The 24,759-nt window shown below is 40.4% G+C and overlaps 1 protein-coding gene across 4 annotated transcripts in view; it reads left to right on the plus strand.

Moving 5' to 3' along the window:
• ldlrad3 (low density lipoprotein receptor class A domain containing 3) overlaps nucleotides 1-24,759 on the plus strand; it is a 92,050-nt gene that overhangs the window by 42,270 nt on the left and 25,021 nt on the right. For 3 of the 4 annotated variants that reach the window (XM_046037861.1, XM_046037863.1, XM_046037864.1), the window contains 2 exons: nucleotides 4,190-4,315; nucleotides 7,243-7,377. In XM_046037861.1, the coding sequence (XP_045893817.1) occupies nucleotides 4,190-4,315; nucleotides 7,243-7,377 (261 nt within the window). The remainder of the gene's footprint in view (nucleotides 1-4,189; nucleotides 4,316-7,242; nucleotides 7,378-24,759) is intronic. The other variant, XM_046037862.1, reaches the window with a different exon arrangement.

Below are 24,759 nucleotides of genomic sequence, written 5' to 3' on the forward strand. Positions count from 1 at the left end.
ACGACTAGCGTGCAGGGCTTAGACAGCGAAAGGTACGGAATGATTATTTTAATCCCCAAGCCTTCTTGACTGAAACTACCGTTGCCCTTCTTGCTTACACCCTGACTCCATTACCTATTGATTTCCTCCCCTCAGAAATGCTCAGCAAGGTCAGAGAAACTTGTGATGTCCTCAGCTGTCTGTACTCTGCTGTACTCCTCCTCTGCCTGTATTCCCTCCCGCTCACTCTGCTCTGTTTTCTTTCTTATTAGTCTCTTCCTCCAGCCTTTCTCCTCACCCTGTCTGTCATGTATGCCCATCACGACCAAGCCTACCTGTGCCGAACAAGTTATGCTGCTCTCTGGGGAACCGAGGAGGGGGAGAAAAGGAAGGAGAAGTGTGGTGTGTGTGCATGTAATTGTATAGGAGACAGGAAAAGAGAGCAACAGAGAAAGTGAGAGAGAGAGGGCATGTTTATGTGTGTGTTTTAGTGTCCTCCAACTGTGCGTTTCTGTGTGATCCAGCCACGTTTTTCTGCAAGTGATAGTCTTACCTCCAGGAATCAGCTCGACCGCTAACCTCGTTTTCATTTGTGCTGCTCAGCTGAACACTGGAGCTAAGTTTGGAAGCCATCCAACTCCCTGCCTGCTTTTTTGTAAACAGCTTCTACAAAGGCTTAGAGAAGAGGAATTGCCATGGAACTAAAGGAGTTCAAACAAAGAAACAGAGTAATGACAGGAGGGATGAATACTAGGGTTGGGTATCATTTCAATTTTATCAATTCCTGATTCTACTTATCAAATCACGGTTCTGATTTCAACCCCTTCACCACAAATCTTGTCACTGCTCGGTGACATTCATCCACTTTCTCCTCGTTCATCTTCCCCTTAATGGCTAAAGTGAAAGGAGTTTCTGTACTAGAGGGGTCTCTGGGGACTTCTATCTAAGAGAAATATATATTGGAATCATTTGTAGACATCATTCGTTGATCTTTAGTATAAAAGGTCAATGTCAGCTCACTTGTGTTTTGTACCTGAGCGTGAGACGTTGCTACTCTTAGCGTTAGCTGTATGGGGCGTCATTGTAGCTGGGAGACCTCAACACATTGAACATGTGTTGAAAAAATCTGCATTTTTCAGATTCATGACGTGTTAATGCTTTGTTATATTGGATGTGCTTCCTCCCTTGCACAAAATATCCTTACTGCAGGTGTTGCGTTTTGCTGTTATTGTTTTTAGTGAAGCTAAGCCAAACTTCTATGACGTGACGTTAGGTCTGTGTAGCAGGTCCAAGTGCAACTTTTATGGACTGTAATGTAAATGTGCTGACAGCACGACCTGGATCAACAGCATTCTTTAAATTTGAACAGTAGAAGTCCACATGATTATTTTTTCACATGATTATCAAGGGAAACTTATGTTTGTGTTTTTCTCATCCACCCTCAATATTGTCTTTCTAATTAATTTTTTGTCTTGCAATGAAAACTGCTCAAATCAGGCTATAAAGGGCCATGCATCCCCCAAAATACAGCTAAGCACATTAGTGCTATCCTTCCAACCAGCACTGTCTCTCCCACCCACGAGTTGTTTCCCTTCATAAGCTTGCCCTTCATTTAACTTTTGAGCTAATTTGGAACAAAAACATTGGGTCAGATGAATCCTGCCAGCATTAGAAGTGGTAATGAGGATTTGGATGAGGGAGGAAGTGAACGAGGAATCTCAGAGCTGTCCTTTTAGCCCAGCCCGCCTGGCGGATGAAACAAAAGCAGTCAGCATCCGTGTCTATGCAGAAAAGAAGAAGCTGTGTATGTAGTAACAGAGCATGTGTCCTTCATTTCCCACAAGAAGTGCAAAACAAAATAATCAACAAAATAAATAAAAAAAAATAGAGAATAAAGGATGACACTGCCTTTGTTTGTGGCCAGATGGATTTCAATTTACCCCTCCACTGCAGCATGTTTTTGGATGTTTTTTTTTAAATCTGTTGCTACAGCTCGAAGCAATGTCTGTTTTTCTCCCTGGACTCTAATGAATGCGATATACCATGCAAAATGAGCTTTGGGTGGTTAGGGCCTGTGCTGTCCAGGTAAACAAAGGCTTCCCAGGCTACAGGCACAGAGATCGGGCACTATCCCAGCTTCCTCCCGCATTCAGCGGATTACATTTCATCCTGGAGACGGCCGCTCCAAACCCTCGTGGTTGTTATGCCTCACCCTCCCCACTCGCTACACATAATCGCCGCAGCTTGAAAGAGCTCATAAATCAGCCTACCACAATATATTGTAGAGGGAAAAATGTGCGCCCCTGGCATTTGAGACGGCACAATGCCAACCTATGAGCAGGCCAATTCCACCCTTTGTATTCAGTATAGAGAAAAAGCAGAAACTGTTTGGTGGCTTGCTTTGAGATGTCTAGTATGCCCACTCACTCTCCCCCTCCCTGCGTTTGTGTGTGTGGGTTGTTTCCATCCCTTTGTTGCTTTGTGGTGTTTAAAATGTTTATAATGCTGTTTGCTCACTGGCATTAAATTATAGTCTTATTTAACTAGTATCACAACAATTTTGCAGCTGTAATGTGTAGCTTTTCCTTTCTCTGTCTCCAGTAACTGCGATTACAACAGGAGTAGCTCTCACACAAAGCCAAATTTACAAGTTTAAGCTTTCGTATTATAATGCAAATTACTGGGAGGGAATAGTTTAACAATGGTCGGAGTAGAGAAACTGAGGTCTGATAGAGGATACTGTATTTCACACAGATCATTATAATAAACTGTAATGTGATGGCTGTGCTGCAAAGTCTTGTATGTCTTTTTTTATTTTTCATTGTTGCCATCAAGCTTGAAAATTTTAACTTGAGCTAAAGCACTGTCCTTTATTTTCTGGTGCCTTTGCTTGCATCTACCTGCTATCTTGTTTATCTCCTTTTGCCAGGGAAGATCAATGTGTTTGAGTTAAAACCAAGGGTTGCTAAACGGAGGATGCCAAGCATTGATGTTCTGCAGGCTCGTCACTCTCAGTCTTAGGCCTGATCAATGGCATAATCCATACAAACACTCTCCCACACAATTTGCTCTCTTTGTCTTTGTCATTAACTTGTTTTCTTCTCCTATTAGTGATTTGTGCTCGGGATCTTTTCCTTTACTTGTCATACTTCAGATGAGCTGAGTAATTAATTGGTCTTTATACCAAAGCAGGTGTGAACCTTGTACAGTGTTTCATGGTTCAATGGTTTGCTGTAAATTTTATAACATAGAGTTGCTTCTGTTCTACGATGGCGTATTAGGGCCATTGTAGGAAAAAAAAATAGAGCGGGTAGAGTGGGGTAATATTCAGAGAAAAAATACTATCAAAATCTACAAAAATCTACAAGAAAATACTATTCAGATGTGCTTGTGTTATTAAAGGCTCCGTACTCAGCAGGGTATGTGGATGTTAAAAACAATCACATGTAAGCTACTTTCACTGACCAGTATTATAAAATACTTCCTTCTGTTCAAAGACCAAATGCATAAAAAATTGGGGAAGAACTTCAGACATTTATAAATGACCATGTGACACATGCTTACAGGTGGCTTTGCTGTAGTCCCTCATGTCTTGTGTATATATAATGACACAATTTTTTCGAGAGAATATCAGAGGTGTTTTCTCTGACTATTACGCCCCTCCCCCGGCTCCAAAATGTTTATGGCAGAATTAGCAATTATAAAACATTTTCAAGTGGCCTTTTATTGAGGCCAGCCTAAGGCACACCTGTGCAATGCCCATGCTGTCTGATCAGCATCTTGATATGCCACACCTGTGAGGTGGATGGATTATTTCGGCAAAGGAGAAGTGCTCACTAACACAGATTTTGACAGATTTGTGAACAATATTTGAGAGAAATAGGTCTTTTGTGTACATTCAGTTCAGCTCATGATGAATGCAGGCGAAAACAAAAGTGTTGCGTTTATAAGTTTAGAATTTTGTTCAGTGTGTGTGTATATGTGTGTGTGTGTGTGTGTGTGTGTATGTATATATATATATATAGAGAGAGAGAGAGAGAGAGACACACACACACAGTGGCCCTAATACACCGTTGTACTTTGTACATCACAGCGAGTCATAAAACATGAAGTAGTCCATTGAAAATTGCTGCATCATCTCCACATCACCCATAAACTAATCCATTGTTCTTCTTTCCACCATTTCCCTCAACCTTTCATCTGTCTTTAGCTAAGGTCAAGTCAAAGTGCGCCCCTACATTCTTTGCCTGCGCTAATGGCGTCCACTGTATCATCGGGCGCTTCCGCTGTAACGGCTTCAGTGACTGTCCTGATGGGAGTGACGAGGAGAACTGCGGTGAGTCTCACACGACAACCATTTCCAACAATAGCAATCTGTCTCATGCCTTGGCCACTAGAAGTCATGGTCCGTTCAATGATGTGCTGTCTCCCAGCAGCTTATACTGCAGCTACTGCAGTGGTCATGTAGCCAGTGGTGGGTTGAGTACTGAATATGTATTTTACTAGTACAATTTAGGTGTGGACCGACACTTTCATGGCTGCGTTGCATTCACTCTTAATGCAAAATGAGTCGTTTTCTAGCTTTCTTCTGCCGTATGTTTCCAAGATATGGTCAAACGCTGTTCCTGTGGCACAGAAGTACGATTTATTCCCTTTCCAAAACCTAAGATAAATCCAGAAAAATGTTGGCTGTGGGATGTTCCTAATGTGATGTTAGTTAGCGCACGCTAACGTTAGCTAACTTACTACTGAGTGTAACGTTATAAATCCCTACTGTTCTGCTTTTTAATGATTGTAATAATGAATAGAGTCCTACCCAGCTTTACAGGAATAGTAACTTAATACCGTTCTATTTTGTCTCCATCGTCGGGGGTTGCGGTGGTTCTTGTACTGTGTGATTAGTAGGCTTTAGTTTCTATCTTTCATTTTTGTCAGTTTGAGTCAGTCTGACAGCCTGAATACAACCTTTAAATGTATAATGCAAATGCAAAACTGTCTGCTTCTTTCTGAGATCGCTTTTTCCAGCAAATTTCCCAGTATTTCTCCGGGGAGTGCAGTAATAGACAGTGGCAGCACCCTGATAAAAGTCTAACAGCTCCGACAGTTTGTCGGACTTAGCAACAGTAACTAAGGGGGGTGTGGCTTTGCGAAGGGTCAATTGTGACAGTTATTTTTTGAGCTGCCACAACAACATTATGGAAGCGCAATAAGCTAGAAATATGCGTCATCAGTGAACTTTACAAAAATAACAACCTTGCACACAGTTTGAATGGGCTAATGCACATTGATGGAAAACAACACTTGAAATGCGTTAATTCATTTTATTTAGGAGCTGCAAAGATATTTAGACAAATAGCAGTCTACTGTGAACAAAAAAAATGTGAAGCTTGCTTATAAAACTGAACTGCAATCCCAACCTCCATTTTTGGATTCATCTTTAAAAAGAAAGATCTGTGTTTTTCCAGAGGCACAGCATGCACATGATCATCATGTAACAGATGCCTTTTTTAGATTTATGAACAGTGGGGTCAGAGACTATCACTACAATTATTATTTCAACCTTTTTACTTTTGTTCTGCTTTAGTTTTTGTAATGCCAAAGCAGTATTACTCGTACTTTCTAAAGCGTGACACAGATTTCCTTTCAGAGGAAAATGAAGGAGAATGTCATTGCTAAGAACTCAAGTGGGACCTAAACGCAGGACAGTGAGTAGTTGATAGGAAAGGGGTCTGTATTGTAACTTGGGATGGGGATCTGGTAGGGGCAGGAGTAGGAGATGGTGAGGGAAGAGCTAGCATGAGGGGACACTTGGCTGGCAGGGGTTAGATTGGAGGCTACGGAGTATTTGGCAGGCGAGTATCTACAGAGGCTGAAACAACAATCTGCAAAGAATGGTTAACGAGCTGCATGTAGACGACTTGAGAGGCAGGTGAGCAGACTGGGAGAAGTGATGAGCTGATTGTGAACAAGTGTGCAGGCGATGCCGAGACAGGAGAGCAGGGAAGGGAGGACCACGCCCACGGCAACACACACACACACATAGACAGAAAGAGACAGAACAGGAACACAGGGAAGCGGGAACCACGTGGGAATTTACTGAAGTACAGCCACAACCCTAACAGTCATCCTATAAATAATGCAATGTATACACTGTTGTTGTCTCCCACTCGCTATCAAATCTTGTATTTAAAGCAGATAATAATAGTTTTGAATAGAGCTGAACGATTAATCAAAATCTTATTGAAATCACAATATGGCCTAGCCTATTGCAAGTTTTAAATCGCGAAAGGTGCAATATTTGTTGAAGGCGAAATGTGTGTCACCAATACCATTGTAAATTTAACATTGATTGTTGTGCTGCAGAGATGTCCTGGCCTACACATCATATTCTACAGACTTAAGGAAACATCTTTGTTTGGTACAGATCCATGCAAAAACACACCATAATCATTTATAAAGAAAATCAAATGAAAATGAGAATAATTATGTGAAAATGATCATTCCCTCTAATATGGCAAATTGTATTGCTATGACACATGGAGCAAATTCTGTGAACTTTAAAAACAAGTTTGAATCATCCTTATGTGTTTGCGTTGCTTGCGTTACTCCTGACTCTGCACACTTAGGTCTGGCTTTGTCTTTTAGAGAGGTTAATCCCATGTCGTACTGAACTGAACGACACGGGGAACGCCAGGATCCGGGTGTTATCTATATTATCAGGCATATAGTTTGTCCTCACATGACCCCATCCCTGCTTTCCCAGTGGGGAGCTCGCATCAAGCCAATCACTCACCATTGTCGGAGGCAATGTTCCTAGCCTGCAGGGCCCCATGCTCGCAAATCTAATCTAGTCATTTAAATGGAGCTTTGCTCCACGCTCCCAGCAGATACTGCGTCATGACTGTGTAATTGTCTGGATCTTCTCACAAGATAATTCTGGCTCATTTTGCAGAAACTAGAACAAAGACAAAACCAGAAAATATGCTAAAAGGAAGTGGTAGTGCTAAAATATAGACATTTTCTGTTGAGTTTCAGTTAGATTTTTTTATTAGATCCCCTTATATCACATGCTTTACTAACTCGCACTGTTTTTAGTGTTCAATGAAATTAAAACATAATAGCCATGTTTATCTTTTAAAGTGTTGTAAAGGGGATGGGAGCAACAAGTACACAAAAACAACTTCTAGCAAACTGCCACTACAGATTATTAATTTAACCCTGTTTGCGCTAACACTTCACCTTTAATGTCTGACTCAACCACAGCAGGCAACCCATTGGTGTGCTCGGAGGCTCGCTTCAGGTGTCGAAATGGCCACTGTGTAGACCGCAGCTTTTTGTGTAACGGCCAGGACAACTGTCAGGACAACAGTGACGAGGAGCTCTGCCTAACTACAGCAGGTAAGTCATTAAGTTAAATGTATGAAGTGGTTGTGTATTGTAATAGAAAGTTATTTTTCTAACTGGAAATGGAATATCTTTTCAGCCACTGACAGTCAGACACAGGGGCAAGCTGAGGCTGAGGATGAATTGTAGCAGATCATGTTGCAGAGACATTCTTGATCCCTCTGATTAGCCTTTAACTCACACATTTCAAACTGTTTTTATTGGTTGGTTAACTGAGACATTTCACCAAAATTCTAAATACAGAAAAAAGCACCTGAAACGCTAAGAAACTTGAATTACTCCTGTGAGCACCTTGAACTGCTGCTGCAGAAGCAATCTGTTTAAGGATACAGCAAAATCGATCACAAAGCTACAACCAGAGCATGTAAAGTAGGACTTTTTTGATTAACAAGGTGCTTAATAGACGCAAAAGTAGCAGCAGGACTTGGACTTTGAACTCAAATGAATCAATACCAAACACTGGCAGTGAGAAATGTGTACAAAAATGCTATATGTATATGCAATAAGTAGCAAATTAGAATATGAATATACTATGCTATACATATACTGTGATACTATATTCCTACTAGACTAATGGTCTGCAAGGGAGTATATAGTGTCAGAAAGTGTAAAGGCATTTGCATGTGACATAACACTATACACTAATAAGTGAAATATAAATTCACTTTACAGAAGTAGCTAATTTGTGCACAGAATGTGCAGCTTTCGGGATGTGAATTATAGGCTTAATCACAGACTCCAGATGGAGGGACCATATGTGCCACAAAAACTGACAATATGTGTATTGATGCCTGTTCATTATCTCTCAAATATATTACACTTTGTGAAGGAATACATTGAAACCTTGAAAACTGTGTCGAAGATACCAGTAACAACTTATGCTTATGAGATGGAATAGTATATATCTTGCAGAATTAAAGGACTGACTGTGAAAATGTCTTTTAAAAAATGAATGTTCAGAAAGTAGCATCATGCAGTCACCTGTTTTGGAGATAACAATGATCACTCCATTTTGCATGTATTGTAATTACACAATACCAAGAATGGTCATGTGGATGATAATTGTTTATGGAGAGTTTTGGAGATAGTGGGAAATACACTGTGCACGGCGCACTAAAGGCCGTAACATGCTGTTATCTGCAAATAGCTGCAAAGACACCAATTGTGCTGGTTGAGTAAGATAAGTTTTCTCTCACAGTTAAAAGGGGAAGTCTTTAAATAGTAATCTCCATCTTCATGCACTTTATTCACTTCATTCAGAATTCATTCATGACAGCGACACAAATGTGAACAATTTGGAGAGGACTCTTGGTGGTAATTACTGTCCCTTTCATCTGTTGTGACAAACTAGAGTTTGTTGAATTTAATTAGGCGATAATTGTTGGAAATATTAGCAGTGAACTTTGCAGCAGATTTCAGAAGAGGTGGGAACTTGTAGACGGTATTTAGCTTTTCTATTAAACTGGATAAAATGACGGTAGATATGTCACATATTTTTGAAAACATCACTTAGGAAATATATCCTGCAGTTTGTGCTTCATGAAGATACAGCAGAGCCACTGACAGATTCAACTTCATGCCGAAGAAGACATGAGCTGCTGTGATCTATTTAACACAAAAAAACATGCCATGGCATCATCAGTGTAATGTTGTGAAATGTAATGATTTTGATGACATTAGACTTTGCATTGTAACGCAAATAGCAGTAATATCATCCCTGACAGTTAGTCTGATGTCTTCTGGTATAGAGTCTTTTTCACTGACAGGTACCACTTACATACCATTCCTATTCCACTGGCGGCTTCACTTCTCACAGGCACAACAGTCAGCTTCTGTCAACACTTCAGCTGTACTTCCACTGGCAAGCCAACATGATTTCTGCCAGCAGTCCACCCCTGATGTGAATAAAACCCCAGGCAACCAAATGTGGACCGCTGTCAGTGTTTTTTCTTTTGTTTAAGTGTATCGCTGTATCCTTTTGTCCGGGTGCTGCTGTCACATTGATTTACTCAATAGTAAAAAACATTGTCTGTCAGAAATAACAAAACTAAAAGTACAGTAAAAATAGACAATAACCTCCCATCCATAGCTCACAAGACAGTAATGTTATTACCCATGCTGAGATAGGCAAAGTCAGCAGAAACTTGATCAAAACTCAAGATGCGAAACATGTCTGATAAACAGGAAAGGAGCTCTGCGGCAGTGGTACATTAAACTAGAATATGAACACAGTAAATCGTGATGAAACTTTTCAACATTCATTTATTTTCTAAAATAAAATAAAACTCTTCAGCTTTTCCTCGGCTATGAAAAATGTTCAGGAGATAATTTTGCTTCTTTTTTTTTAAACTCAATTCACAGGATAATAACAGAGTTAGGCATCATAACATGAGGTGTAAAACCGGATAAGTTCACCTTCCTTCTTAAAGCAAATAAACCACGGCATTATGACGTATGATGTAAAATGCTACATGCATGAGAAAATATATAATACTGGAAATAAACACATATAAAAAATAAATAAACACAATACACATGTATAAATTAGGAAAATGAGTAGAAGTAAAAAACACAATGAATAAAATAATGGCATAATACTGAAGGCAGCAGAATCAAGATTATATTTCTATTGAGTTCCTGTACAATTTTAAGTATATAAGCACTTTTCTTATTGTAGAAACAGAAATGACATGAATGGACAGAATCAAAATACTTTCTGAGTTCTATTCTAAATTATTCGAAAGATGGCCGGGATCTTGAGAACTTGTGGATGTGCTACATATCTAATAACATTAATAAGTTAACAATCTCACAAATTTTCAGATTTATGTTTTCATAGTATAATATTAGCTACATCCTTGCCTTCTAGTTTAATTGAATGGTTGGTTTGAGTTACAAAATATTCCTAAATTTTTTTCCAGAATCCCAATGTGTACCGACATTCAAAAAATAAATGTTGAATCGTCTCATCTTCATCTTTACTGAATTCACATTTCTCATCAATATCCACAAATTTTGACAATAATTGGTAAGGGGGGGTAGATGTTATGATAATTTTGCTTCTTATAATTTAGCCTACTATTTTGTTACCTCACAAATCTAAATTTGATATGCTAACATTTTAGTCATTTTTTAAATTTTGCCTAATTAGTGAAGCTGATTTAGTAAAATTATTACTTTTACCTGTGTGTGTTTGCGAGAAAGACAGAAAGAGAGAGAAACTATCCATCATCACAAGGCCATCCTTTTCAGATTCCACAACTCAATGCCGAGCCAGAATGCTGAATAGAACCGTATAGTGATGCAGAAATATTGATTCATATCTGCGTCCACTGCACTCCATTTCCTTGTTGACAAGTGAACAAAACCAACTCTGGTGCTGGCTGGCAGAATGTAGATGTGTCTCGTTATGGCAATCTCAGAACGCAGTCTTCACAACAACTGGATTAAACGATCAAACAGTTCACTGTTAGAAGAAAATCTAATATGTTGTTAATATTCAATTGATCACAAATCAGATACATTATATCATAAAATATTTTTGCACTTCTATGTAGGCTTAGTGAAGTTCTAAGGAGTGCTTTATGATACATAATATTACCAATCATGAGCACAATTATTCTACTTCATTTTTTTCAAAAAGAAAGTGATTTTGTGAAAACGCCTGCTATGGTTGACTGAGAGGCTTTTCAGACTGGCTACATCTTTAAAATGTGTTCAGGTGGCTAGTGATAGAGTACCAAGTTTTATCTTTTTCTTATCATAAAAAAGCCAGATTTTACAACTCTGCAGCAGCATAGTAGTTTTGCATGTTTTAAATTCAGCTTCCACAGAAGCGTACCAGTGCACCTGCTTCTAACCTGACCCTGTTTGAAAGTGTTAGTTTCCCAGAGACTCCCTATCAGCCCGGATTTTATAGTAGTATTTGTATGTATGGAGCGCAAAATACCTAAATGTTCTGCCGCTTATTTTGCTGCTGAAAACTTCACATAAAGTTGTTGTTGTGACCTTGAGGACAGAATATGAAGGGAGAGCAGCTCAGTGTTTTGTCTTTGTTGTTTTACTTATTAATTTATATTTTTATCCTCACTCTCTGTGCTAAGGAGGGAGTGAAGGCATCACTGCAGTTTGACTCTACATTTCATCCCTGTATACACTCACACACACACTCGCACATATGCTCACCTTACATTCTGTTCTGACTTTGCCTCTCTCTGTGCTAATAAGCACAGACCTGCAGGTGACAGATAAGGTGTACAATATCCGCTTTAAGCCACCTGAGCACAGCATCTCCTTCCTCACTTTCTCTCTCGTACCTCTCCCTCTGTTCAACTCCTCTTCCTCCTTACCCATAATTACTTGCTTCGGTGTCTCCACATTTGGTTGCTTGATTTGAAAAGTCTAGTGAGAGATCAGCACGCAGCAGCCTGTCAGCGGACAGATCATCATGGCATATATGGAGTAGCGTTTGGTTATCCTGCCCTAGAGGTGTCAGATAATTAGATCTACAGAAGCAGCACCATCCTCCTTGCTTTTCTATGCCGCCAGTGTTTTTATTTACCATCAGAATGATTTTAAACAATTTGGGACAGTTAGACAGAGCAGCACAGAGCGCCTTCTACTGTTTATCATTTTATTTGATGGGTAATTGATTTTTGAAATAGCAGAGAGGTGGCAAACAGTGCAATGTAACAATACACAATCTTCTATAAGTGCACTGGTGCAATCATTGCACAGTGAGATAGAAGGAGTGGGATGGGGAGCCTGTAACTGATAACAGAGATAAAGAAATGGAAAGCACCAAACGCCAAATAAACATAATGTAGTGAACCACAAAGGGAGAATAGCATTAGGCAGGAAGATGGAGGTTAGCAAAGAGAGACAGGTGATTTGGTAAAGAAAGGCAGGGATTTGGATAGAACTGAGTGAGGGGTAGCGATAAGCCGGAGAGGATGAGAGCAGCATCCATCTCATGTCGAGCCCCGAGGCCGAGCAGTGTAACTCAAGAAACAGAAATGACATGAAAGGTAGTTTTGCAAAGCTGAGCTCCTCTTTGCTCTCCCCAGTCTCCCAGTCTGCGGATAGCAGGGGATAGAGAGTGCCGTGATGGAGCGCATGTTTGCCCCCGCTACAAATTGTTGTTGAAACGCCGCCGCAGGGCACACAGGGACTTGGCCAGATGCTGGTGGAGCTATCGCTGAGAACAGGAGAGCCACTCTGCATATCCAAGGCAGCATGTGCGTGAGTGCATGAGCACGCACACAAACAGAATCACAGTGATTATTCTGCATATTTAATTGCAAAAAATAACTATGCAACCTCCAGAAGAAACTCTCTGAAGGTCATGGCACTGACAAGTTTAAGGACTTAAGGACTGATGCTTTTTGAAAAGAGGGTGATTACCCCCATAGAGTCATTTAAGAAAAGTCAATCATTTAAAATGCACGCATCTCTCATTACGCATTAATTAACACAAGCAGACAAAGAGTATCACATGGCGTGGTGACTGTGATAGTGATTCATTCTCACATCACCTCTACCTCAAAGAAAGATGCTTCATCTCTGCATTTTTCTTTACTGAAGTTGTCCTGGGAGAGAAAAAGTAACAGAGTGGGGAAATGGAAGTGATGTGACGGTAGAAACAGGGGGGCAGAGGATGGTTTAAGGGCTTCAAAAGCTCTCACTGGCTTTGTGTGTCTTTGAAGATAAGGTATGCTTTGTGCGGTCAAAGGCTTCAATGGCATTTATTTTGGTTGTGTGTGTGCATGTGTTTCAGTGTGTTATTTCAATGGACAAGACATAGACATGTCCACATTTGGTTATGTTCTTGTGCATAAAAATGCTGTGACAGTAAAGCTCTACAATCCTGCACGTGTCTGGATGTAGTGTAGCTTTCTAACACCACATGAGTAAGATTTATGCTTTTGCTGCTGCGTCTCCTCCAGACTATTTATTTTAATATCAGTGCAATAATTGGACAAATAAAAGGCAAATAAATCCTTAAACTCGTAAAGACTACACCTTCTGTGGCTCACAGCATCAAAACATCAGTTAGGCTTCTTTGAATCTAAGACGCAACATCAATTCTGCAGAGTAAAATGCTGACAATCAGGACATATCTTGGATGAAATTGACACTGTTTGCTGGAGAAATGTGTTTACATGGGATTTAAATTACAGTGCATTTTCAACAAAATTATTGCTCAAGGAATAATAATAAAAGAAGCCTTTGTTTACACACTGCCTCAATGTGTACTGTATAGTAACTTTTTGGCTCACCTGCCAAGGTGGCTGGTAGATGAAAAAATCCACTGGCCAAACATATTTTTTACCAGCCTAAATATAAATTGCCTTTTGTGTCACATAAACATTTGCTTCTGTACTTTTTAATTGAGATAATAAGGTATTATGTCAAATACAAACTTAAAGAAGAGGTCAGAGTGAAATTTGAAGCAAAATTATATTATTGCTATTAAATGTACTGTAAACAGCAAATTGTTTTATAAACTTACAAGATGCTTATTAATCATTCAACTTAAATCTTCATACTTATGCTTACTCTTACTCTTAAACCTCCTCCTCAGACTGCTCACTTTCTATAGTCACCCTCTTCTGGCGTCCTGGTTCTGACAGAGTCCAGGTGCTACAGCATCACAGCTTTTGTGGGATCAGCATTTTTTATACAGCCCTATGGATCATTCTCCTTGATCTCTGGGGAGGAGAGCAGGACCATTAGAAGATCTGACAGTGTGTCAGACACTGACCGCCAACAAGCCAGCTAAAAGCTAAAAACGCTCCTAGTACAACGTTTGTAATTAGCTTCTAACACTAGCTTTCACGCTGCCTTATTTCACAGGGGTATTGCACCAATCTACCGGCTTGCTGCACTTTATGGGATATAGCAGATTTTATCCGCCTCTGAGCAGGGAAAGTTGGTGACAGACACGAGACAGAAAGACGGAACGATCTGTTTGTGAAAAGGCACAGGCGACATGCCGCGGCACACCGCTGGTTCCTGTAATGCTGGACCGCAATGTGAAAGCACACATGATTGTGGGATAAAGGCCTTTTCACACAGGAAAACTGTAACCGTTGCGACATATGCGGATATTCTTTACACGCTGATTTCCGTATGAAAGCGGCTAAACTCTCACTCTCTCCTCCTGTTGCCTGTCCCCTAACGCCCACCCTAGGGTTGTTCCGATTGGCGATTGGAACGCTTATCAATGATTGAAGGGATGATCAGCGATTGGTTTTTCATGTGATATTAAGGTGATTTTAACTAACTCACTATCAGAACTAAGATGACATTAAAACAGTCTCTATAATCTGCACCACACTGCAGTGTTTCGCATTCATTGATTTATTTGTGGCGACACGCCACAATATCAATGCTGACCGCCGCCACATACTATTTAATAAGAGTAAAATCATAATTCATTGTGGAGATGCGGCCAGTGCATAAAATCACTCAGCACCTCCGCTTGTTCACTTCTTCTCTCTCTGTCTGTCTCTCTCTCTCTCACACACACACACACACACACACACACACACACACACACACACACACACACACACACACACACACACAAACGCATTGAAGCAGAGCTGTGTGTTGATAGAAAAACGAATGCATTAAACTTAACTCTGAGAAGTTAGTCTATCTATTTTCTTAACACAACGCTGTCAGTGTCGGAGACTGATATGTTAACATTAGAATACAGCTGGGTTGTTGAGGCCCTTCACCCCTCCGTGCGTGCGTGGCGCTACTGTTAAGGTTAATTTATACTTCTGCGTCGAATTGACAGCGTAGGTGACGGTGCTACACAGAGGCTACGCCGTCGCCTGACGCGGACCTCCTCAAAAATGTAACTACACGTCGAGTCGACGCGGACCATAAGCTCTGTGATTGGTCGGCTGGGTAGCCTCGCAATGCCTCCGAGCCGACCGGAAGTATCCAGCGCTTTGAAGTAACGTTTACAAGCGGCCAAAACAGCAGCTGTAACACAGTGAATCAATATATTTGACCGTTGCAACCCGAGCGAAATGCGTCGTTTTGCTATCAGAATGTGATCCATTCGGTCGGTAACATTTGAAAAGGCTACACCAGCACGTTTACAATTTTACCCTCATTTACATTAGCGGAGCTCTAAACCGGAAGTTAGCCTGCTCGGCCGGCAAAAGTCAACTCGGTAGCGCTACTGCCGACTAGCGTGTGGGGGTGTAATTGCAGAATGACGGACACACCTACGCACAAGTATAAATGCATGGCTACGTGCATAGCCTACGGCATAGGTACGCACGTAGACCCTACGCAGGAGTATAAATGGGCCTTTACACGGTAATTAATTAAACTATGCATTTACAGATGTTTCTGGTGGGTTCTCTTAAAGCTAATAACCCCGTTTCTTCCATGCTGGCATTTCACTGACTTGCAACATAACATTGCCCGCCTGGCAATCAGATCGCTAATCGGTGATCTCAAGTAGCCATGATCAGACGATATGAAAATAGAGACGATTGCCCAACCCTAGCCCACTCCTTGGTACATTGGGGAGCAATTTTAAGTGTGACACACAACGTCTGCTGCTAATTACATTTTGTTGCATTAGGTTGTTTTAATAGTGACCCCATCAGAGTAATCATTGGTCAACAGATCCTCAGAGAACTGTCAGTCAGAGTGAGATGTTGGGCAGCAAGCTGACAATTAACATTAGTCTGCTACATGAATGGACTGTCAAAACATTGGCAGCTGACATCACCCTTGACCCAGATTGGTTTGATGGAAATTAAGTCCCGCACTAAATATGGTACAATATCTGCACAATGAAGCAACAGCAAGCCTTTTTGGAGAACATGACTGTATAATTAAACTTGCCAGTTTCTTTTGGACATTTTGATAGACCTTTCAGCAAGCATCACTTGTTTCACAGTGCATGTCAAGGGAATTTGGCTTATTGTAACAATGTCTGTCCAGCTAAAACATTGATATGATCACAAGCTTTATTTCGGCCTCCATCACTACATATCTAGTAAAACTCTCTATTCCCTCCAACAGTACAAAACGCAGTTTTAACCTTCTGATTTGTGTATGGAGTGCTGCTTTGACTCTGAGAAGTCAAATCCCTCATTTTAAACTCCAGGGATGCTCCCCTCCCACAGAGGGTAATCTGCAGCTTTCTATTTGTTATATCCTCCTAAGGCTGCATAAGAACTACTCCATAGATCTACTAGCACTACATCTGCTGTTTTGCATAATCACTATGTATTCAGCAACCTGTCTTCACAGCCCTGCCATTTACAGGGCCAATAAACACCAGTAATTCAGACAGGGCTGTATATACAGTGACTGTCTACTGACATCTAGCAGTAACTCCTGCTTCTCCATTAGTGTCGCCAGTAAACTAGACATTAATAAATAGTAAGTCTGATATATAAAGAACAAAGAATGTCAGAGTGATTAAAAGTCCCTCAGTTTGTATTCACTGTTAGTATCCTTTTAGCTTGCTAATAGCTTCTCACACAGCCACGTCCCCCCCCCATTGATTTCTGCCAGACTTTGGGGCCGAATAATATATGTGCTATAGATTAAAATGACAAGTTAATCCATGTGCAATTTTTGTGGTAGAGACGTGTGCGACGCTGAGATGTTGGTCTGCTCATGCCCTTCGTCAGTAGCACTCAGAGCGCTGGCAGAGAGAGAAAGATGTGGGAGGGAGCATGAAATGGCGTTGGGGAATATAATGGTAGTGTAGACTGAGGTGTGGGAGGAGAATGTAATGGTGCCAGTTTATCAGAGCCAACGCACATTTGACAGGCACAAATAGGGAAAGTTGCACATGTCACCGCCCATGGATTTGAACTCTGGAAAGGTTTCAGGTTTTTGCTTTTGTTTGCCTAAAGCATGTTCACAAAGCAGTGTTTAGGGGCTCTCGGCTGTGGGTCTGCAGGAGAGGAAGCCAAGCAGTTGGAAAGATGCTGTTAGGTGCTGCTGGCAGCGTTGAACTGAGAGGGCGTAGCTTCCTATTTCCGTAATTTAAATTGTAGATAGAATAATTTTCTAGTATAGTAAGAGTGTATTTTAAATTGGGAGGTCTGGCAGTATCATTTAGCATGTACAGTACACTGTTGTTGTCCATGGGTTCTTATCTGGAAGTAAACACCATAGTTAATCCGCCCATCTGTTGTGTGCATTCTGCTTTAGTAGTGTGTGTTCTCTGCTCTTTTATCTGAGAATATGTCTCATCTTTCATTTCTTGTCATCCCTTCCCTCCCTCTCTCCTACTCACCAAGGCTAAGTGTCAGTCTTTTCAGTGCTTCCGTTGTTTAAGGGCCTTGTTGCCATTGGCTATGGCCACACAGGGGGGTCACTCCGGGGACCAGAGTCTGCATGAATCATCCCCGTCCTTGAATCATTTCCAGTCAGCCGTTGCTGTTGTAAAAAAGCTCCTGTAAATTAACAACCTTTCCCTCCTAAACTTATCCTCATTCAGTCTCCATGGTGATGGTGGTCAAGTGACGACCTGCACCCACAGACTAGTGGAGGAATTTCACTCCAAACAATAGCTCTACTGTTGCTATTGGGTAGAGTTGTACTTGGAATGAGGGTGCTTTTTTGTTTGTTTGTTTGTGTCTCCATGATTGCTTTTACCCATCAATTCTTGTTGCCATTCTTACTGCACTTCTACTTTTAATTGCTTTTTGGATGGATGAGTAAGAGGAAAGTTCAGGTTTGCCTTTAAGAGATAATATAGCACACGTATCAATCTCTGGTTGAGCTGGCTTGGTCCATGATGGCCATGCACCAGCCAAAAACACTGAGTCATGGTGAATTATCTGATTTTGAGACATTAGATTGCTTAAGTAACTCTATAAAATGTAGAACTGCAAAAAAACAAGCTCATTATTACTGATTTGTGCTGCTCTGAGCATCACATTTGCATCAGAGTGCGTTAAGCCTGGCCTCAGCTGCAACGTTTCCGTGCTCCATCGACACTTGGCTTGAAAGATGTGTCCCTCTCTGGCCCCTCAGTACACACTCACTGGTTGGCTGACAGCAGAAAGGAGTTGAGATCACGATGTAAAGTGTGCGTGAATGGAGCTTTCCCTCTCTTACTCTTTTCTTTCCATTTCTATGTGTCAAAATCACTTTAGTCATTTACAGTACCTCCACTCTTTTCACAGCGCTCTAGCTATTTTAGAAAAGTCTGCATTGTGAAAACTCCAATGAGGCTCACACGGTCATTATCTTTCTTGAACAGTATCACATTAAAGAAAGACCAAGAAGTGTTGCACCACTATTAGATATTGGCTGCTCGTTTGTCACCCTGCTAAAGTCTTCAATAGCTGTAAAGTGGTGGTGGCAGATACTTTGACTACCTCTTTGCAAAAGTTTACCAATTATTAATGAAGTCCTTAATAGCTTCAGTGTGCAGTAAAAAGAACTTAAAAGAAAATTTAATCAGTCCTTGTTTTTGGTTTCTCTGAGAAATGTTTCCATAAGTTTGTACAAGAGACATTTTTCTGTTGGCTCTTTGGAGCCCAAGAGAAGGGAAAAATGCTGTTTTTGCATTTTTAAATTGAATTTTAAATGGTGAAAATTAGGAAACCAGAGCAGAAAAAGAGGTGCACTGAATATGACTTAATTCTGTTTGATAGCCTTGATGAATGCTGGCGATATTTAGATACAGTTCTAAGACACGGTTATATGCCCAGAGCTCAGTATAATTTCCACCATCCATTTGGTGTCACCGTTTTGCAGGGATGAAAGACTAGTGTATTAAAGCAAATAACAGAAGCTGAAATATAGACTAGATATAAAATGGGAGCAATCAACACTGACAACAGGTGCCCACTCATTGGCTGTCATGTTGCTGGGGCTTTGGATCACTAAGAACACCTTCTTGTTTCATGAATGCTGCATTACCTTTTCATGCAAGATTTCTCCCTGACATGAATGTATGTATTGGTTACCTGACAGTAACTAATCCAGTGTTAATTATTACTAAGAGGCAGCATGATCCCCACATGCATCTACTGAAGTGACAATAGACCAAAATGGTGTGCAGCTATTCGGAGTAAACAGATAGACGCCCTTGAGTGATGCATTAGGTGTCAGATAGCTCTCACTATAATGGGCCGCGTTATTTTCTGCAAATGCATTTTCTTCCAATACTGTAAGTGTGCATTCATCCGTGATATGGTTGAGCTGAAGGTGCTGCTGGAGAGACAAAGAGCCATGGCAGTTATAAACGGTGCTGGGCAAGTTACTTCCAAAACGTAATACACTATAGATTACTAGTTGCTGTCATTTGAGAGTAATTGGTTAGATTACAATATTACTGTCTCTGAATTGTAATGCTTTACACTGCTTTTGCGTTACTTTTGAGTCATTTTAAATGCTATTTAAAAGAGGTCGACCAATAATTGGTCTGGCCGATTATCGGCGCCGATATTCAGCATTTTTCCAATAATTTGCATCGGTCATTTTAAAAACAGATAGCCAATGTAATTAATTAATTTAAAAAATGCGCTCCTTCGGCTCTGATGCAGCCTCCGCTCTCTGTCTACTCGAGCCATAGACTGTGGCTCCAGCCCACGGAGTGGTGAGTGCAATGTCCCGCCCACAGTACAAGCTGATTGGTTACAAGTCTTGAGTAATAGCCTATTAACACTGACTATTGCGCGGAAGTAGCCATTAGAACGAGCGAGCCATCACGCTGCAGCCACTTCCCTCCTGTCTCAGCAGCGCGCCGCTTACATACACACGGAGAGCTAGTTTGCGGGGATCAGTGTATATTACACAAGTTGACCGTAACTACGCTCGTTACTGTAAGTGCAGCAAAGCCAGCAGTACTAGTAAAAGTCTTTTACTGCATCAGAACAATAAGCAGGAACATGTACAGAACAGTATTTTAATCGGCTCTGTCTCATCCAGCGCAGCTGTGCTTTGGTTTTACACAAGCACATGTGCTAGCTCTGCGAGTAGCTAGTTTGTCATAAACAAGCTAAAAAATCTCAGCTGCTTGTTGAGAGAAACCAGCTCCTCTCTACCAGCAGCAGCAGAGGGAGGAGGAAGACTGAAACTGACTGGTGTCTTGAATCTAAACTTCACTCAGTATTTTGATGTCAGGAATATAGTTTATTTGACATGTTCCATTTGTTTCCAATGAAATACTGATTTTATAAAGGTGACTTTGCTTAAACTCTGCTCTAAAAACAGTAAGTTATAATTCAATTCAATTCAGTTTTATTTATATAGCGCCAAATCACAACAACAGTTACCTCACAGCGCTTTTCATAAAAGAGCAGGTCTAGACCGTACTCTGATGTTATTTACCAAAGCCCAACAGTTCCCACTAAGAGCAAGAGGGAGAGAAAGTAGAGGAGAGAGGAGCTCAGTGCATCATGGGAAATCCCCCAGCAGGCCTATAGCAGCATAACTAAGGGATGGTTCAAGACTCACCTGAGCCAGCCCTAACTATAAGCTTTATCAAAGAGGAAAGTCTTAAGCCTACTCTTAAATGTGGAGATGGTGTCTGCCTCTTGAACCCAAACTGGAACCTGGTTCCACAGGAGAAGAGCTTGATAGCTGAACGCTCTGGCTCCTAGTCCACTTTTGGAGACTCTAGGAACCACAAGTAACCCTGCATTCTGGGAGCGCAGTGCTCTATAAAATATTAAATTTGATTACTGTTCTGAATTGATTCTTTTTTAAATAACATTTTTTAAAGGCAATTATTTAGTAATGAAAAACCAATAAGAGTATAGATGAAGAACAGAACCAATAAATAGTATCAGTAAATGTATCAGTAAAATCCTAACGATATAAAATAAATACAAAGTTTATGATAATTTATCATCTCTGGGATGGATCTCTAATTTATTTAATTTACTATTTATAAAGATTAAACTTGACAATTAACTTTAATCTTGTTATTTTTAACAAAGTCTTGTGTTGGAGTTTCTGTTATTCTAAATTTTGACACCAAGATTAAACATTTTACAGCAAATGCATATCGGTTCAACATATCAGTCATCGGTCTAATTGGTTACTAATAATCAGTATCAGGATCGACCCTTGCCATTGATTATTTTTAATCTCCCTACTCTCAGACAGGATCTGTCAGGCTGAACTGGCAGCAGCCTCTCTACTCATGAAATGAAATTGTTAAAGCACAAACATAGAAGGCACAAGCCTATAGAAATCTATTTACGCATGATCCATCAGGGGAGCTACCGTCTTGTTAAGGGGAGCCTACAGTCTTGACCATCAGATTCCTGCAACAGGAAATAACATTATTCTTTTACTCATGGATTTGTTTTTCTGGTGCCGAAATGTTTCTTGGTGTTGGTGAATTATTAAAAAAACAAAACCCCACTTAATTTCGGGTTAAAATGCATTGTAATGCGCGTTACTGAGATTGTAATGGGTATTATATTACATTTTTTTTTATATTACTGTGTTACAATGTATGTTGCAAAAAGCAATACATTACTGTAATTGCGTTACTTTTGTAACGTGTTACTCCCAACACTGATTATAAAGGTGTGATAGACTGCAGGTGTGTGTTTGGGTGGTGATAAAGGTGAGGGTGCAATGGTGCGTGTATGTTTTGGAGCTTTGAACATCCACATATGTGTTTGGTGTGCGTGCATCCATCATGGAAATGCATGCAGAAGGAAGGCTTAAGTGGCAAGAAGGAAAACGGAGAGTCCCCTGGAGAGATAAAAGAGGGATTACATGTCAGAGAGTGTGAGAGATAGAAATGTGAGAGGACGGTCAGAGGGGTGAGGGGCTAGAATATGGGATGAAAAAAAGAGGAAAATGTGAGCATGAAGACGATGGAGCAGAAGAGGGAGGGAAAGCACAAGGGAGAGAGTGATAGAGAGCAAGAAGGAAACTGATGGAGATGAGGGATTAGCGAGAGTGGCAAAGCCATTGTGGAAAATAGATAAAAACCCTCTGGATTCATTGTGTAGAAAGACAGGGAATCAAGGGAGAAGGAAAGAAGCAGAAGAAAACAGGGAGATGGAAACGGTAGCTAGAAGTTGTCATTGGTGCTGGTAGAGGAAGAAAAACCACTAAGGAGGGTAAAGAGAGGAACTGCAGAGATGGGAATAAGTAGGCAAAAACCTGAGAAACAGGTGCAGGAAGCAACGGTAAAAGCAGAACAGAGAGGAAGTGGGGAACAGGAAACAACAAAGTGAGTGATCAAGATGAGTGGATTGAAGTCGAGTCAGAGTGGCGAGGTGGGAATAAAACAAAGCCGAGTAGACAAAAAAAGGAGAGAAAGTAAGGATGAAAACCACAAACAACATTGAGAACAGGAGGGTGAATGATGACAGGAGAGCAGACGAAAGAGAGAAAAACTACAGCGTATGAGATTTTGAACGGGGTCATACTTGAAGCTCAGAGTTTGAATTGGGGGCCTAGATTAGTCCCTGCATGCAACAGTGGTCTCATTCATGGTAATTATTGAATTCTGCACCATCTTTCTTAGTTGCTCCCTCCTCTGTCTCTCTGTCTTACTTGGCTCACGTATCATTAGCCTCCCATCAACTTTTCTCAGTTTGGGCGTTTGGCTCCCATTCCCACACTCCTCTCATCATGGTCTTTCTCCTCTCGCCTCTTTCTCTGCTCTTGCTTCCTCTGGCAATCTCCTGTCGCTTTGTTCAGATGGGCAAGGCTTTAACGCAACGCTTGAGATGATAATACCATTCTGTTCCTGCAGTGGTGTTTTTTTATATCATCTCCTATAACATCCCTTAGAACACCCTCTGCATTCTTTTTTCTCCATGTCTCTTCCTTGCCCATTCTTTCTCTTTATGTTCTTCTCATTGTTTGATGGTGTCATATGGACACCCACATGCCAGAGGCATGTTAAAACCATGCTGGAGATTGAGAGAGCCAGGGGGAGAGACCAGCAGCAAGTGAGAACAAGAGATCCACTGAGCAATAGAAAGAGATTTTTGTGCTGTGTTTCACCTTTGGTCCTTCTCTAAAGCAGCTTTAGTGTGGTGGAGAGAATGTGCAAGCAAGGACAAGCGAGCCTGCAGGACAAAAGTATGTGCATGTAGTAAATGTATGTTAGTTTCTGGGCAGTTCAAATTGCAGTATATGTTTGCAACAGAGACGGAGATAGAAAAACAAATTTTGTGCACAAAATGCATTGCTCTGGAAATGCCTTAATTATTGTCACATTCAAAAAAAAGTCTTACATTCATAAATACACATCTTTTATTGCTTTATATAACATTAATAAACAATTTGAGCCCCAATGAGAGTAACACACTGTAATGAGGGTCAGTATAGTCTATCAATGTACATCACTAGTCACTCACTTTTGCGCTGCAGCATTTTGCATATTATTATTATTTTTCTGCTAAATGCCTATTTGGTCAACAATACACACGTATTGACATTACAGTTGTGACTCATCTTCTGTTGGTAACAATCTGAACATATATGTACCATTTGAAACAATGGTACACCGAGTAACACCAATACTTATCAGTGATCGATCGGTATGGCGTGACAGGTATATTTTGGTCTGCTGTTTTAATAACCTTCTTACTGCTTGAGTTGCTTATCAGAAATGTCTGTATCGCTGATTTCAATTCGATGCCTTGTGTAACCAGGGTTTTGAAAGTGCTTTATAAATGATAAAACTTACAGTAGATCAGTTTTGTTACAAGAAGAGGGCCGGTAAAATGTATCTGCATGACCTTTTAGACATGATTACTGGATGAATTTCTAAACAACTATACTTTGAATAGCTTCTAAATTTTATTGGCAGAGTTTGAGCAGTTTGATACCATATCGATTAAAGACTCCTTTGGCTGAAGTGCAGATTAACTTTGACCTTTCTTAAACCTCTGAAACCTCTACTTTTGGAGACTCTAGGAACCACAAGTAACCCTACATTCTGGGAGCGCAGTGCTCTATAAAATATTAAATTTGATTACTGTTCTGAATTGATTCTTTTTTAAATAACATTTTTTAAAGGCAATTATTTAGTAATGAAAAACCAATAAGAGTATAGATGAAGAACAGAACCAATAAATAGTATCAGTAAATGTATCAATAAAATCCTAACGATATAAAATAAATACAAAGTTTATGATAATTTATCATCTCTGGGATGGATCTCTAATTTATTTAATTTACTATTTATAAAGATTAAACTTGACAATTAACTTTAATCTTGTTATTTTTAACAAAGTCTTGTGTTGGAGTTTCTGTTATTCTAAATTTTGACACCAAGATTAAACATTTTACAGCAAATGCATATCGGTTCCACATATCAGTCATCGGTCTAATTGGTTACTAATAATCAGTATCAGGATCGACCCTTGCCATTGATTATTTTTAATC

The sequence above is a fragment of the Micropterus dolomieu genome, linkage group LG22 (genome assembly GCF_021292245.1).
Source record: "Micropterus dolomieu isolate WLL.071019.BEF.003 ecotype Adirondacks linkage group LG22, ASM2129224v1, whole genome shotgun sequence".
Classification (NCBI taxonomy): domain Eukaryota; kingdom Metazoa; phylum Chordata; class Actinopteri; order Centrarchiformes; family Centrarchidae; genus Micropterus; species Micropterus dolomieu.